The sequence below is a fragment of the Gopherus flavomarginatus genome, chromosome 3 (genome assembly GCF_025201925.1).
Source record: "Gopherus flavomarginatus isolate rGopFla2 chromosome 3, rGopFla2.mat.asm, whole genome shotgun sequence".
Classification (NCBI taxonomy): Eukaryota; Metazoa; Chordata; order Testudines; family Testudinidae; genus Gopherus; species Gopherus flavomarginatus.
Window position 1 is genome coordinate 46,334,180 of NC_066619.1, and position 15,681 is coordinate 46,349,860.

At 47.0% G+C, this 15,681-nt stretch overlaps 1 protein-coding gene across 2 annotated transcripts in view; it reads left to right on the top strand.

The window, feature by feature from the left end:
- Nucleotides 1–12,739: 12,739 nt before the first annotated feature.
- The window catches only part of AP3B1 (adaptor related protein complex 3 subunit beta 1), a 310,175-nt gene continuing 307,233 nt past the window's right edge, over nt 12,740–15,681 (top strand). The window contains exon 1 of one of the 2 annotated variants that reach the window (XM_050946875.1): nt 12,740–13,022. In XM_050946875.1, the coding sequence (XP_050802832.1) occupies nt 12,892–13,022 (131 nt within the window). In that variant the 5' untranslated portion in view covers nt 12,740–12,891. The remainder of the gene's footprint in view (nt 13,023–15,681) is intronic. The other variant, XM_050946876.1, reaches the window with a different exon arrangement.

Consider the following 15,681-nt stretch of genomic DNA (forward strand, 5'->3'; position numbering starts at 1 on the left):
GGACCTGCTGATTTAAAAATGTCTAATTTTAGAAGCTTTTGTTTAACATCTTCTAGAGATAATAGTGGAATGGAAAGAGTGTTATCATATGATGAGACTATATCATGTGTTCTTTCCCCAAATAGAGAGCAGAAATATTTATTAAACACTTCTGCCTTTTCTGTATTATTGATAATTCTACCATTTCCATATAGTAATGCACCAATACTACTATCATGATTCTTTTTTTGTATGTTTGTCTAGATTAGGACAAGAAATAGAGGTTAAATTGGAGATAGCTAACTCATATTAGCTAAACCAGGCCTTGATATAACCACAACCATTTCCTGTACTATAGACACAGGTTAATACATTTTATTTCAATGTAGCTGGTTGAGGTCAACCTTCAAGGGAAAGCTAAGGATCTTAGGGCTGACTTTAACCAGCACAATCAAGGTGAAAAGTGGTAAGCTGCCTCAACAATAGGGAAAAAGTCATGGTTAGTTAACACATGTTAGCCCTAAGCCTCAACTTCTAGACAAAAGCCTTGGACATAACAAGATAGTTTGCTGTTATATCAAAGTATTTCTTTTTTCCTTTTTAGTGGTCTTTTTATGTAAATGAATTAGGCTATGCTTTATTGATTCAAGGAAATCTTGTACAAAATTTTCATCCCAGTAACAGTTCCACAAGAGACTGTTCATATTCCAGTGGCACCGCATGATAAATAAAGAAAGCCAGTTATGAATTTGTGTTACTATCTGATGCTTAATGTTCATCCCTTTTGTACTTTGTCATTTGCTTGAGGATAAAGTATACTAGACCTCATACAGCAGATTTGAAAGTTGATTCAAACATTTTAAAACCATTATACAGTACCTGAGCCATTATCTATGACAACTGTTTCTGGGATTATGTTGATATGGTGCTTGATATGATTTTCAATATCTGGAAAGATGAAATAATAACACTGCTCTACAGCCAAAATGCTTCTGAAATAAATGTAGTCGAACTTTACTAATTCTGGGTCACTGAGAACGAAAATGATGCTTAAAATTGTTGATTGGCTCTAGTTTTCAAGATATGCTATTGGTCAGTATATACAACCCTTGACTTGGGAATGGCGGAGGATAAGTGAGTTATAAAGGGAAGGGATCTCAGTTTAAACCAGAAATGACTAAAATACATCTTTGACTGGATCTGTGAATAAATCTGACTGGGTTTGGACAGTACTTGCTTTTGAGGCAAAACAATGAATGATGCAATCTGAAGCTGGTATTGCGTCATACATGATATGAATTGCATCATGTTATTCCTAGCAGTCATGGATGATGCAATCATAACAAAGCTTACATCACTCTGCTGAACAAATTGCCCTATATCAGCTCTAGAAATCATACAGTGTCCTGCTCTCTTATTTGTCAGTGTTTGATTTTGCAAAGGGACACATTTCTGTTTAGCCAAAGTGAGCAGAGATGCCTCGTACTTGTGTGAAGAGTGCAGATAACTTCTGCTATGTTTGTGGTGAAGTGACTTTTGCATCACAAAAGCGCAGTATAACCACTATGGTTAAGAAAGCCTATCACCTTTCTTTTGGCTGCAAAATTGGAGATCAGGACAAGAGGTGGGCCCCACACGGATGCTGAAACACTTGTGCAAGAAATCTTCGCCAGTGGTTGAACAGGAAAAGGAAATCTATGCCTTTTGCAGTGCCAATGATTTGGAGAGAGCCAACAGATCGTACCAGCAATTGTTACTTCTGCATGGTGCCTCCAGTTGGGAAAGGTGTGTCAAAGAAGAAAAAGTGGACTGTGCATTATCCAAACATTCCATCAGCTATACGCCCAGTACCCCACGGAGAAGGACTGCCGGTTCCTGATGCACCAGAATCAGTCTCACTTGAGTCAGACGAGGAAGAGGAAGAGGATGAAACTTCTGGTCCTGAACCATCAATGTCACAAGACCTACATTTTCTCCCATCCTCCTCCTCTGAACCACACCTCATAACACAAGGTGAACTGAATGACCTTGTCAGGGATTTGGAACTCCCCAAGAGTAAGGCAGAGCTATTGGGCTCCAGACTACAGCAGTGGAATCTCCTGGCAGGCTATCAGAGCAAATGGAGCCCATCAATGCTTGCAGACTATTGCTGGACAGTGACAAGAGATGCTCCATTTAATGAATACAAGAGACAAGCCAAGAAGCGCCGAGTAGACACTGAATAGGACTAAACTATGTTCATAATAGTTTTTTGCCTTTTGTTTCATAATAAATTTTATTTATATAACCCTTTTGCTGATTTTTAAAGTGTTACATAAACAGGACAGGTGAAATATTATCATGTAAAGCAACCATAAACACATGAAAACACCTAGGTTTACAATTTATGATTAAAACTCTACTATCTACACAATATACATAGACATAAAATGTAAAAACTTAAATATCTTAGAAACAGTAGCCAATCAGTTGTTTTAATTGTCATATTTGAATTCAGCACATCAAAATACATAACAAATATCACATTTTATCTCCGAAGCAGACGACTTCTCAAAAATTGTAGACAAGTGTAATCAATAATGAACACGTAGTCCTTCCTATTGCAGGGAAATGAATCGGAGCCCAGCAGATATGCAGGCTTTATTCCAAATACCATTAGCACCCTGCAAGTGCTGCGTAGTAAATAATACCATTGGCTCTTTTAGTTTCAATAATATTTAAAACCCACACTTAGTACTTGTTTAATATTTTAGTATTGAGCCAGTAAATAGTTTTATGAGTTTATCCTTTACATTTCTCCATTCCTAGACATTTCTATTTAGCATTTTCTAGGTCTTTGTAGACATGGGCATTATCATTCTGTTCATTTTCAGGAATACTTGTTTTACATGTTCTAGTTTATTCTTGAACAGAAGCATTACTTCTGTGAACCACTAAGCAATGTGTAATTTGAAGATCACTGTAATTATGGGTCTTAATTATTTTCTGTTTCCTGTTTTTCCCATCTTTGTTAATTTTTTTCTTTTTGACTGTTTTTCCATTCTGTTTTTTTAATCTCTCCTTCCTATTCCCCACTTAGCCAAAGACACAATGCTGCATGAGGTGGAAGTATGGGGGTGTGTCATAAGATCAGATATGTATGCTTTTGTGGCTTAGCTGAGTGCCATGGAAGCAAAGCAGAGAAGCTTTGGCCTGTAGGTTGTAGCACCGTACCTGTGAGCTGCACCTGTGTATTGCTTCCTATTTAAGCAGGGATGGAAAGTAGGTGGTGGTCAAAGAGCAATGCACTACTTTACCCACAATCACAAATGTACATTTCATTAGGGAGAGGCTGATCGAGGGTCATGTAGCTTTCACCAGTTCACTATTGTTCTCATCTGCCCAGCAATTCCGCTGGACTAATCTGGGGCTCCCACAACTGAGCCCATACTCCAGATTAGGAAACACTGCTTTAGACAAAATCCAGTATGTAGGACAACAGTTCTCAAATCAGACTTGCACATTAACAGACTGTACATCCTATTTTTTAATCATCACAGAATTAAAATCTTTAACACTCAGGCCTTCATGTCATATAGTTGCCCACCCTTCCTCACTGAAAGTGGATGAAAGAAAGAATTAAAAACGCAACGGATTGGATCCTTAAATACCTGTAAGTGATCTTCAGTAGTAGGATGGGTCAATCAGAAATGATCAGCAGTGCAGAATTTAATAACTTAAATGTCCTCTGTTGAACAGGACTTAGTTCCTTTAATTTTTTAAATAAATTTATGCTAACACTAGCATCATCTATGATTGAAGATAACCGCAGAACATTTTTTCCATAATTTCTCATTACAACAAAAATATATTCATAATCTGATCCACAAGAGGGCACCAGACAAGGATGCTCAGAGTAGCTCAGTTAGAAATACAAAATGCACATGAATTAATTTGTCAAAACATGTAAAAAATACCCTGCTGTAGATTGCACAAAGTTATTTTAGCTTTATTAGATAACAAGACATTAACATCTGAATTTTATTTATTACAAATTATAGCTCTTAAATGCTGTTAACAAGCCCCCATTCCACAGAATAGAGGGAGATACAGTATAATTAAAATTCATTTTAGGGTGCAATGTTCCTTACATAGTTGTTTACAGCCTATGCATACAAAGATTAGGAAACTGTGTAAGTTACAATATAGCATACAAGTAGCAGCTGTGGAGACAGTAAAACAGAAATGAAATTTCCATGGGATAAAATGGCTTATTTCAGGGAAAAACTTGTGTGTGGGAAACTCAGAGGCAGCAGATCTGATTCTTTACTGCCTTCAGCCTTGTCTAATTATTCCTTGTCCAGTCACTGTGTAGTGAGTGGGAAGTGTGTATAAAATGCCATCAACAATTAATATAAGTAGAGAATTCTGATTGGGTGTTATTTTGTATTTGGTAATATAACTAATTATAAATTTTTGCATTCATTTTGCAAAGTGCAGATTACCAAGGTGCATCATCATCAGTGAAGAGAGAGCCAGAAAAATTAAGATACATTGTCTATGGTCAATCACTGGCACTTCTGTGCCATATCCCAGTCTAAACCTTGATAGAGAGAAGTAACTGTAGTAACTCAGTCTCCTAACGTGACTGTTTTAAAAGTATTTTTACAGATGTTTCACAAAGTTTCCTATCTTCGCTTTCAAGGCCCTTCCCAGTTCCGTGTCTCTGAACTTATCTGCTCGTGTGTCTTTTTGCGTCACACTCAAATGCTCTCTGACAATGATGCTAGCCTTGACAACGTCTGCTTTTTCCACATCCACGTATGTCTGTTTTCTTCTACACTGCCTAATAATATGCAAGGCAATTGCCCTCTTCTTCTAATCCTTTCTCAAGACCTGCTTCTTCCATGTCTCCTACAATAAATAATAAAATGATGGGTAATTTGGCATAGTTGAGAGATTTCTTATTAATGACTAAAATAAACGCACACAGTTTAAGTATTTAAAAATATTGGAAGGGATATAAACCCTCAGACATTGGGGTATAAGCCAATCTCTGAAGGAGCTAGAAATGTCCTTCCCTAAAGGTACAAGGTGGATTAGGTAATAGCTTTCATTGGACCAACTTCTGTTTGTGAAAGAAGCTTTTGAGCTACACAGAGTTATTTTTCACGTAGCTTATTCCATAATTGCCCACAGTACTGGGTTTATAATGGCACTAATGGTGCCATACCCACACTCAGATGGGCCCCTGGTGCCTTCACTGTAGCTTGGCCCTGCCCCCTGCTCTGCCATGAGGCTTCACCTGGCCTCTTCCCCCTGAAGTCCCACCTGCTGCTTGCTTCTCTGCCCCCTCCCCCCTGCTCGGTTCTCTCCCCTCCATGCAAGTGGCGAGTGGGGTCTTGGGGGGAAGAGGCCAGGCAGTGGCGGGGCCTCAGGGTGGATCACAGGTGGGGCCTTGGGAGGAAGAGGCCAAGCAGGGGCAGGATCTCTGGGTATAGCAGGTATGGGCCTCGGGGCGGAGCGAGGGCCAGGGCCGGGGCCATGGTCTGGATACTGGGGGCCCACAAAAGATTAATCTGGTCCTCATTACCCACTTCAGCATTTCTTCCCAGGGTGGCAGGTTTGTATAATTTTTGGTGGTGCCCAGAACAGGTCCAAGTCCCGCCTCCCTTTTCTCTACCTGTCTAAGGCTCTGGGAGGGAGTTTGAGTGGGGGGGTGCAGGCTCTGGGCTAGGGCAGTGGGTTGGGGTGCAGGAGAGGGTGTGGGCTCTGGGAGTGAGTTTGGTGCAGGCTCTGGGTTGTGGCAAGGGGTTGGGGTGCAGAACAAGGGTGCAGCGCTGACCTTGGGTGGCTCCCGAAAGCGACCCACACAGCTCTCTGGCAGTGGCTTCTAGGTGAGGGGACGGGGAATCTTCGTGCGCTGCTGCCTGCAGCCACCACCCCAGCAGCTCCCATTGGCACTATGGAGTTGGCACTTGGGGTGGGGGCAGCATGCGGAGACACCCTCACACACACCCTGCCCTGGGGCTGCAGGGACAGGCCGGGACTCCAGGAGTGGTGCGGAGCGAGGCTGGGCAGGAACCCACCTTAGCTCTCGTGCACTGCGGGTGGTGGTGGTGGCCCCTGGGAACACTCTTGGGGAGGCACATGGAGGCAGCAGGTGGGGCCAGGAGAGAGACCTGGCCCTGAACATTGGTGGAGTCAGGCTACCAGTCTCTGAATATTCCTGGAGCATGGGCACCATGGGCCCATATAGCTTGCCACCCTGGTTTCTTCCTCCTCCCTTTGAAAATATCTATTACTGGTCACTGGCAGAAACAGGATATTGGATTACAAGAACCACTGGTCTGAGCTGATCTGGGAATTCCTATCCTACTACATTTGTCATGCCCTTTACACAGTAGTCAAAGATAAACATCAGGGTCCCAGAGACTTGTGTGGGAGCACTGGATTCATAGAAGGAGGCAGGTGCACTTGTTTTTTTCATGCTAAGATTACTGCATAAGGTAGAAGGCTGAATGCATTAGCTGATAATAGTTTTCTTAGGTCACAATCCTGCAGTGGACTATACACGGAGTCTTGGCCTTCACTGAGACTGCACTGAATGTCAGTCAATGTTTACACTATAAAGTTTTGGTCAATGCAAATTACATCAGCATACAGCCACCAAAGTTACCATATTGTGTGCATGAAGACTTGACTGTTTGAGTCAGGGCTGTGTGTACTCACTGGGAGTGCTTGTGTCAATGCAAGGTGCAGTGCACCACAAGTAGGTATCTAGGTGCCACCCCTCACCGTTAGACACAATGCCTTTGAGGAAATGTCCGTAATGCCCCTTTGCCATATACATTGGCCAAACTGGACAGTCTCTACACAAAAGAATAAATGGACACAAATCTGACACCAGGAATTATAACATTCAAAAACCAGTAGGAGAACACTTCAGTCCCCCGGGTCACTCAATAACAGACCTAAACGTGACAATTCTTCAACAAAAAAATTCAAAACCAGACTCCAATGTGAAATTGCAAACTGGAATTAATTTGCAAACTTGACACCATCAAATTAGGCCTGAATAAAGACTGGGAGTGATTGGGTCATTACAAAACCTAAACCTAATTTCCCCTATACTAATTTCCCCCTACTGTTACTCATATCTTCTTGTCAGCTGTTTGAAATGGGCCATTCTCATTACAAAAGTGATTTTTCCTGCCTTGGTATCGTATTGTTAATTGAATTGTCTCATTAGACTGACCTCTCACTTGGTAAGGCAACTCCCATCCTTTCATGTGCTGTGTTTTTATACCTGCTACTGTATTTTCCACTCCATGCATCTGATGAAGAGGGTTCTAGCCCATCAAAGTGTATGCTTAAATAAATGTTAGTCTCTGAGGGTATGTCTACACTATGGGATTATTCCGATTTTACATAAACCGGTTTTGTAAAACAGATTGTATAAAGTCGAGTGCACGCGGCCACACTAAGCACATTAATTTGATGGTGTGCGTCCATGGTCTGAGGCTAGCGTCGATTTCTGGAGCATTGCACTGTGGGTAGCTATCCCGTAGCTATCCCATAGTTCCCGCAGTCTCCCCCCCCCTTGGAATTCTGGGTTGAGATCCCAGTGCCTGATGGGGCAAAAATCATTGTCGCGGGTGGTTCTGGGTACAGCCTCACCCCTCCCTCCGTGACAGCGCAGACAACCGTTTCACGCCTTTTTTCCTGGGTGAACTGTGCAAACGCCATAGCACTGCAAGCATGGACCCTGCTCAGATCAATACCGCAATCGTGGACGTCGTAAACACCTTGCGCATTCTCGTGCAGTCTATGCTGAACTGGGACCTGCAAAGCCAAGCGAGGAGGAGGAGGCGGCGGCTCTGGCAGCGCAGCGACGAGAGTTATGAGGACATGGACACAGAATTAGCTCAAACTGCGGGCCCCTGCGCTTTGGAGATCCTGCTGGTAATGGGGCAGGTTCTAGCCATTGAACGCCAATTTTGGGCCCGGGAAACAAGCACAGACTGGTGGGACCACATAGTTTTGCAGGTGTGGGACGATTCGCAGTGGCTGCGAAAATTTCGCATGCGTAAGGGTACTTTCATGGAACTTTGTGACTTGCTTTCCCCTGCCCTGAAACGCCATAATACCAAGATGAAAGCAGCCCTCACAGTGGAGAAGCGAGTGGCAGTAGCCCTCTGGAAGCTTGCAACGCCAGACAGCTACCAGTCAGTCGGGAATCAATTTGGAGTGGGAAAATCTACTGTGGGGGCTGCTGTGATGCAAGTAGCCAAAGCAATCATTAAGCTGCTGCTATGAAAGGTTGTGATGCTGGGAAATGTACAGGTTATAGTGGATGGCTTTGCTGCAATGGGATTCCCTAACTGTGGTGGGGCGATAGATGGAACCCATATCTCTATCTTGGCACCGGAGCACCAGGGCACCCAGTACATAAACCGCAAGGGATACTTTTCAATGGTGCTGCAAGCACTGGTGGATCACAAGGGACGTTTCACCAACATCCACGTGGGATGGCCAGGAAGGGTTCATGACGCTCGCGTCTTCAGAAGCACTGCTCTGTTTAAACTGCTGCAGCAAGAGAATTACTTCCCAGACCAGAAAATAACAGTTGGGGATGTTGAAATGCCTGTAGTTATCCTGGGTGACCCAGCTTACCCCTTGATGCCATGGTTCATGAAGCCATACACAGGCAGCCTGGACAGTGGTCAGGAGCTGTTCAACTACAGGCTGAGCAAGTGCAGGATGGTGGTAGAATGTGCATTTGGCCGTTTAAAGGCGCGCTGGCGCACATTACTGACTCACTCAGACCTCAGCCAAACCAATGTTCCCTTTGTTATTGCTGCTTGCTGTGTGCTCCACAATCTTTGTGAGAGTAAGGGGGAGACCTTTATGGCGGGGTGGGAGGCTGAGGCAAATCACCTGGCCACTGATTATGTGCAGCCAGACACCAGGGCAATTAGAAGAGCACATCACGAAGCGGTGCGCATCAGAGAAGCTTTGAAAACGAGTTTCATCACGGGCCAGGGTACGGTGTGACTGTTGTGTTTGTTTCCCCTTGATGAACCCTCCCTTGATTGACTCATTCCCTGTAAGCAACCCACCCTCCCCCTTCGATTACAGCTTGCTTAAGGAAATAAAGTCACTATCGTTTAAAAATCATGTATTCATTATTAAAAAGTAATTATAAAAAGAGGCAGAGAACTGACAAGGTATCCCAGGTGTGGTTTGGTAGGAGGATAAGAGGGAAGGAAAAGGCCATTAAACACATTTCAATGTAATGACAGCCTTTTGGTTGGACTGTCCACGGAGGTGGAGTGGGCGGGTGCACGAAGTCTTCCCCCACGCATTCTTACACATCTGAGTGAGGAAGATATGAAACATGGTGAGTGGTGAGGGTGGTTACACAGGGGCTGCAGCAGCACTCTGTGACCCTGCTGCTCTTCCTGAAGATCCACCAGACGTCGGAGGATATCAGTTTGATCACGCAGCAGCTCCAGCGTTGCATCCCGCCACCGCTGATCTTCCTGCCTACACCTCTGATCTTCCTGCCGCCACCTCTCATCTCGAGCATCTCTCCTACCCTCACATTCGTCCCTCCTATCCTCATGTTCACTGGCATCTTTCCTGTACTTTGCTACCACGTCCTTCCACTCATTCAGATGAGCTCTTTCATTGCAGGTTACTTCCATGATTTCCGAGAACATTTCGTCTCGCGTCTTCTTTTTCCTCCGCCTTATCTGAGATAGCCTTCGGGATGGAGTAGGGAGGCTTGAAAAATGTGCAGCTGCATGAGGGAGGGAAAAAAGGGAGAGAAGTATTTAAAAAGATACATTTTACAGAACAATGGTTATACTCTTTCACAGTGAACAACACTATTCACCTAACATAGCACATGTGATTTCACTACAAGGTCGCATTTTGCATCTTAATATTGAGTGCCTGCGGCTCTGCTGTTACAGATCTCACAGACGCAGGTCCGGGCATCAGAATTCAGCTTGCATGCGGCCATGGTAAGCCACTGTCTTTCAGCTTCTCCAGCCTTCAGATACACAGTGCCCTCTGATGCTTCTTTCCTGTTAACATGCAGCAGCAGAAGCCAACCCCCTCCACATCCAATTCTCTAGGATGATTGCTTTACTCCTCCCCCCACTGCATGGCTGGTATCATGGAAGATCACTGCTAATCACCCCCCTTCCCCCCCCCACCGCGTGGCTGGTAGCTGGGAAGATTCCTGCTAGCCAAACGCAAAAAAGCTTAGTGCTATCCTTCCTCCCCTCCCCCCGCTTGGCTACGTGCAAGGAAGGATTTCTTTTAAGCAACAGCCCAGTAGGAAAATGGCCATCTCTGTTCCCTTAATTAAATTCCTGAATTTCAACCAGGTTACCATGAACGATATCACTCTGCTGAGGATAACAGAGCGAGATAAAGAACGGATGTTTCTTGAATGCCAGCAATCACCGGGACCATACGCAGCTATTCTTTGTCATGCAATGATACCCGATTACTTGCTACATGCATGGCGTGGTAAAGTGTCCTACCATGGTGGACGGAACAAGGCTGCTTTGCCCAGAAACCTTCTGCAAAGGCTTTTGGAGTACCTCCAGGAGCGCTTCATGGAGATGTCCCTGAAGGATTTCCGCTCCATCCCCAGACATGTTAACAAACTTTTCCAGTAACTTTACTGGCCGCGAATGCATCCCAAGCCCTCATGGCAAATCAATCATTAAAAAATGCTTGCTTTTAAACCATGTTTTATATTTACAAAGGTACACTCACCAGAGGTCGCTTCCATGGCTTCACTGTCTGGGCTAGTGGCTTGGGAGGGCTGGGAGGGTAATTCCGTCTGGGTCACAAAAAGCTCCTGGCTGTTGGGGCTAACGGAGTGCTGTGTGCTCGCTGCAAGGTCGTCCTCCTCTTCCTCCTCATCTTCCCCCTCCGCAGAATCCTCAACCATGGTTGAGATTACAACCCCCACCTCAGAATCCACAGACAGGGGTGGGGTAGTGGTGGTGCAGCCCCCTAAAATTGCATGCAGCTCAATGTAGAAGCGGCATGTTTTCGGCCCTGACCTGGACTTTACATTTACTGCTTTGGTTTTCTGGTAGGCATGTCTGAGCTCCTTAACTTTCACTCTGCACTGCACTGAGTCCCTGGTGTGGCCTTTTTCCATCATAGCCTTGGAAATTTTTTCAAATATTTTTTCATTTCGTCTTTTGGAACGGAGTTCTGTTAGCACTGAATCCTCTCCCCATATAGCAATCAGATCCAGTACCTCCCGTGCGGTCCATGCTGGAGCTCTTTTTCGATTCTCAGGAGACTGCATTGCTACCTGTGCTGATGAGCTCTGTGTGGTCACCTGTGCTGATCAGAGCTCCACGCTGGCCAAACAGGAAATGAAATTCAAAAGTTCGCGGGGCTTTTCCTATATACTTGGCCAGTGCATCCGAGTTCAGATTGCTGTCCAGAGCGGTCACAGTGGTGCACTGTGGGATACCGCCTGGAGGCCAATACCGTTGATTTGCGACCACACTAACCCTAATCCGATATAGTAATACCGATTTTAGTGCTACTCCTCTCGTTGAGGAGGAGTACAGAAACCGATTTAAAGAGCCCTTTATATCACTATAAAGGGCCTCGTAGTGTGGATGGGTGCGGCATTAAATCGGTTTAATGCTGCTAAAATCGGTTTAAACGCGTAGTGCAGACCAGGCCTAAGGTGCCACACGGACTTCTTGTTGTTTTTGCTGATACAGACTAACACGGCTACCATTCTGAGGTTGCTGAGGGATATTGTGAAAAACAATTCAAGGTTGGTGCTCCGAGAGCAGCTGCAGATGGCTGAGTACCCCTGGGGCTGAGAAATGACCATGGACTGGAAGGATCACATTCTAATGCAAGGTTGGGACGAGCAGTGGCTGCAGAACTTTCGGATGCAATCATGCAAAAGGCCACTAACTGTGTGCCAAACTTGCACCAGCTTTCCAGCACAAAGGACACCAGAATGAGAGAGGCACTGGAGGAGCAAGCAGCCATCACAGTCTAGAAACCTACAATGCAGGAATGCACAGCTCACTCACTGCAAGACTAGGGCTTTGGTAGGCTGGTTCATTTGTAATAGAGACTTCCAGGATGCAATGAATGAGATGAAATTGCACGGACCGTGGGTTTTTACTACGAAATCGTTGTTCATACGGGGCTCACTGGCGGATCAGGGCCTAACTGAAATGCAGAAGGTAACCAAATAGCACACAGGACGAATGCAGATTCTGGGAACACCCTGGGCTAGTACTGGCACCCACGTGAAGATTTCTGCTTTAAATATATTATTTTTGACCTGACGGGGTCCCTTGAAAGTAGCTGCAAGCACACGGCAAACGGGCCCGGCAGGAGGGGGCGTGCAGATGTGGGCAGTGATCCCCGGAGCCTCAATCCGTACGGTAGCCTGGGGAGACGATGGGGATGGCGCGGCTGGCCAAAAATAATACATTTAAGCATAAATCTTCACTTGGGTGCCAGTAGTGTTCCCTTCCGCCCCCGGCCGGACATTGCCTCAGCAAGGAGACTCCTCCTTTGTCCCCCGTCATGGGGACTCCGATTCGCCCTCCGGGGGAGAGGGAGGAGGGTAACGGAACCACACCACCCGGTCACACGCCGCCGGGTCACGCTAACAGCTTGGGCGGAGCCTCACGCGTCCCCTCTCTTCCCTTCCGGGCCGACGGCAAATCGGTTGCCATAGTAACGTTAAAACAGACTGGGAAAGTTCCGCTTCTGCAGCTCCGCCCCATCATGTGACACGCCAGCCCCAGCCGCTGCCGTTAGCTTCCGGGAAGAGTCCGGTCTGGTGTGCGCGAGCGCGTAAGTTCCATTCGGCAACAGGGCAACCGGCAGGTGAACAGCTGCAGCAACAGCATCATGTCCGCGAGCAGCCTTGGCTACAATGAGCAGAGCGGGGAGGCGGCGACGGAACAGGGGCAGGAGGCGACGCCCACCACAGCCCCCTCCGTCCCTGCGGCCTTCGGGCTCTTCAGCAGCGACACCAAGAAGTAAGGGAGGAGGGGAGTGCGGGAGTCCGGCATTGGGGCGGAGTGGGCAGGCCAGACAGTGCAGGTGTGGGGGATACACACTGACCGTTACCGCGCTCCTGTGCCCAGCTGCGTATGTTGAATGAGACTCCGCTGGTTGATCGCCACAGACCCGCTTACTTACTGCACAACTTCTAAAAACAACTTCCTTGGAGAGCTGTGTGCCTGAGCTAACAGCCTCAGGAGAACAAAACGATGCAAAATCAATGTACCGTGGTGGAAGTAGTGTTTTTAGAACCAGTCGGTACCTGATGGTACAGGCATTTCCATGCAAGTTGTGTGTGTGACAGGTACTATTCAAAGGGGCTCTTGTAGCAAATCGGTGACTACCATTTTTCTGATTGCCGTATAAAATATTTAGTTACTGCCTCTGTTTAAACCGTTGGTGTCTTTTGTTAATAGATAACAGAACAAAAATACACTTTAAAATTATTTTAGTTTTAAACTGTTTTAGGTTGTAGTTCATCAGCAATTTTGATGCTTAAAACCTACTGAAAGATCAGTTTCTTTTTACAGGTAAATAAGCTCTCTAAAAGGTGCCAATATTCTTATGGGACACTTGTAGCTATGATGTTTAAACTAGACACCTACATAGGTTGGTGTTAAACATAATGTGAAAGATGTTGTTTAGTTTTGCAAGTGGTCCCAGGACAAAACTGAGGAAATAGAATATCCTTGGATTTAGCATGGAGACTGTAAGCATACTGGCACAGAGTGTCTGCATCCTCTTAAACAAACAAACCTGAAAGACAAGAAACACATCTAGTATTAAATAGCGGAGTTTGAGAAAGACAAGGTGGGCCAGGTAATATTGTTTATTGAGTCAAACACTGTTGTACTCTTGAGGGAGTTCTGTGCACAATATTATGGAATTCTGCAAATTTTATTTGTCAGTAAATAAATGTGGAGGTCCAGCATGACAATGGATAGCACAGATGACTGGCTGCATGTATAGGGACCAACTTCCCCTCTTTCCCCTGGGTGCAACCTCCCCTCTGGCCCCGGCCCCACCCCCACTCCACCCCTTCCATGAGGCCCCACCCCATTCCATACACTTACCCAAAGTCTCCGCCCCCATCCTGCCCCTTTCCAAATCATTTCCCAAATCCCCACCCCGCCCTCTCCCCTGAGTGTGCCATGTTCCTGCTCTTCGCCCCCGCCCCCCGAAGCTTGCTAATGCTGCCAAACACTTGTTTGGCAGTGGCCGGGCGGCAAGTGCTGGGAGGTAGGCGGAGGAGTGGGGACGCGATGCACTGAGGGAGGGAGGAGGGGGTGGGGTGGAGGAGAAAGGGAGCTTGGCTTACAGTGGGTGCAGAGCACCCACTAATTTTTCCCTGTGGGTTCTCTAGTCCTGGAGCACCCACGGAGTTGGTGATATGGCTGCATGGAGGTGGGAGATCATCCTGCAACCCCCCCTAGGACACAGACTCAATGGTGAGGCTGCACCTCACCCTAACACTGCGCAAGGGTCAGGTATGCCCCTGAGGTCCATGTCCTGGGTGATCTCCCACCCCTGTGCAGCCAGTGGCCAGTGCTCTCCACTGCCACCCTGGAACCTTCACATTTATTTATTCACAAATAAAACTTTCAGGATTTTAAAATATTGTGCATACAATTTTTAATCTTTTGGTGCTGAATTCCCTCGGGAGTAGTAGGTAAAGCAACTCACCAGGGTTAGCAGCCCCGCACCAGGTGCACCAAGTGTGGTCAGGCAGGCTCAGCCTGGCAGGATACAAGTGTGAAGGGGGTTGGTGTGGGGTGAGTGGGTTCTGTGCGGGGCAATCTGGGTGCTGGCAGCTCAGTGGGGGGTCTGGATGCAGGGGGGATTTGTAGGCACAGGGGCTAGTTACAGGAGGCTTCTAGGCAATGGGATTCTGCAGGGGGTCCAGGGGAAGGTGGTTGTGGCTCAGTGGAGGAGTCTGGGTGCTGGGAGTTGGGATTGGAGATGTGGGGATCCGGATGCAGCTGGTTGGGGCTCAGTGGTGTAGTGGTCCAGATGCAGAGGGCTCATGGGATGTTCTAGGTGCATAGGGGGTGGGGCTCATCTGCATGGGGGTTCAAGTGCAAGGGGCTCAGCAGGGGCTAGTCTGGGTGCAGGGGTGGGGGTCCGGATGCAGAGGGGAGATGCTTGGTGGGGGTCCAGAAGCAGAGGAGGTGGGGCTTCACGGAGGGGTCTGGGCCTGGGGATCTGGATGCAAGGGGGTTGGGCTGATGGGGGATTAGCTCCCTCTACAGTGACCCCTCTCCTGTGGCTGGGGAGTGATGGGGGCAGGAAGTGGCGGTGGCTGCAGAGCTTGGGGAGGTTTCAGGGGTTGTCTGACCTGGCCCTGGCCACTCTGTACTCCTTCCCCAGCCCATCTGGGACTGGCAGCTGAGCCTGGTGCGGAGTAAGAGCCAGTAGCTGGGTTGGGGCTGGAGAGGGCTAGGTGCAAGGGGATGGGGCTCGGTGGGGGGGCGTGTCTGGATGCAGTGGGCTCTGCATGCAGGGGGGAGGCTTGGCAGGGTGGGGGTTCGGGTTTGGTGGCGTCTAGTGCAGGGGGTTCTGGTTGTAGGGGTGTGAGTCTTGGCGGGGGGTCTGGATGCATGGGGGTTGGGCAAGGGGGAAATCTGACCCACCCAC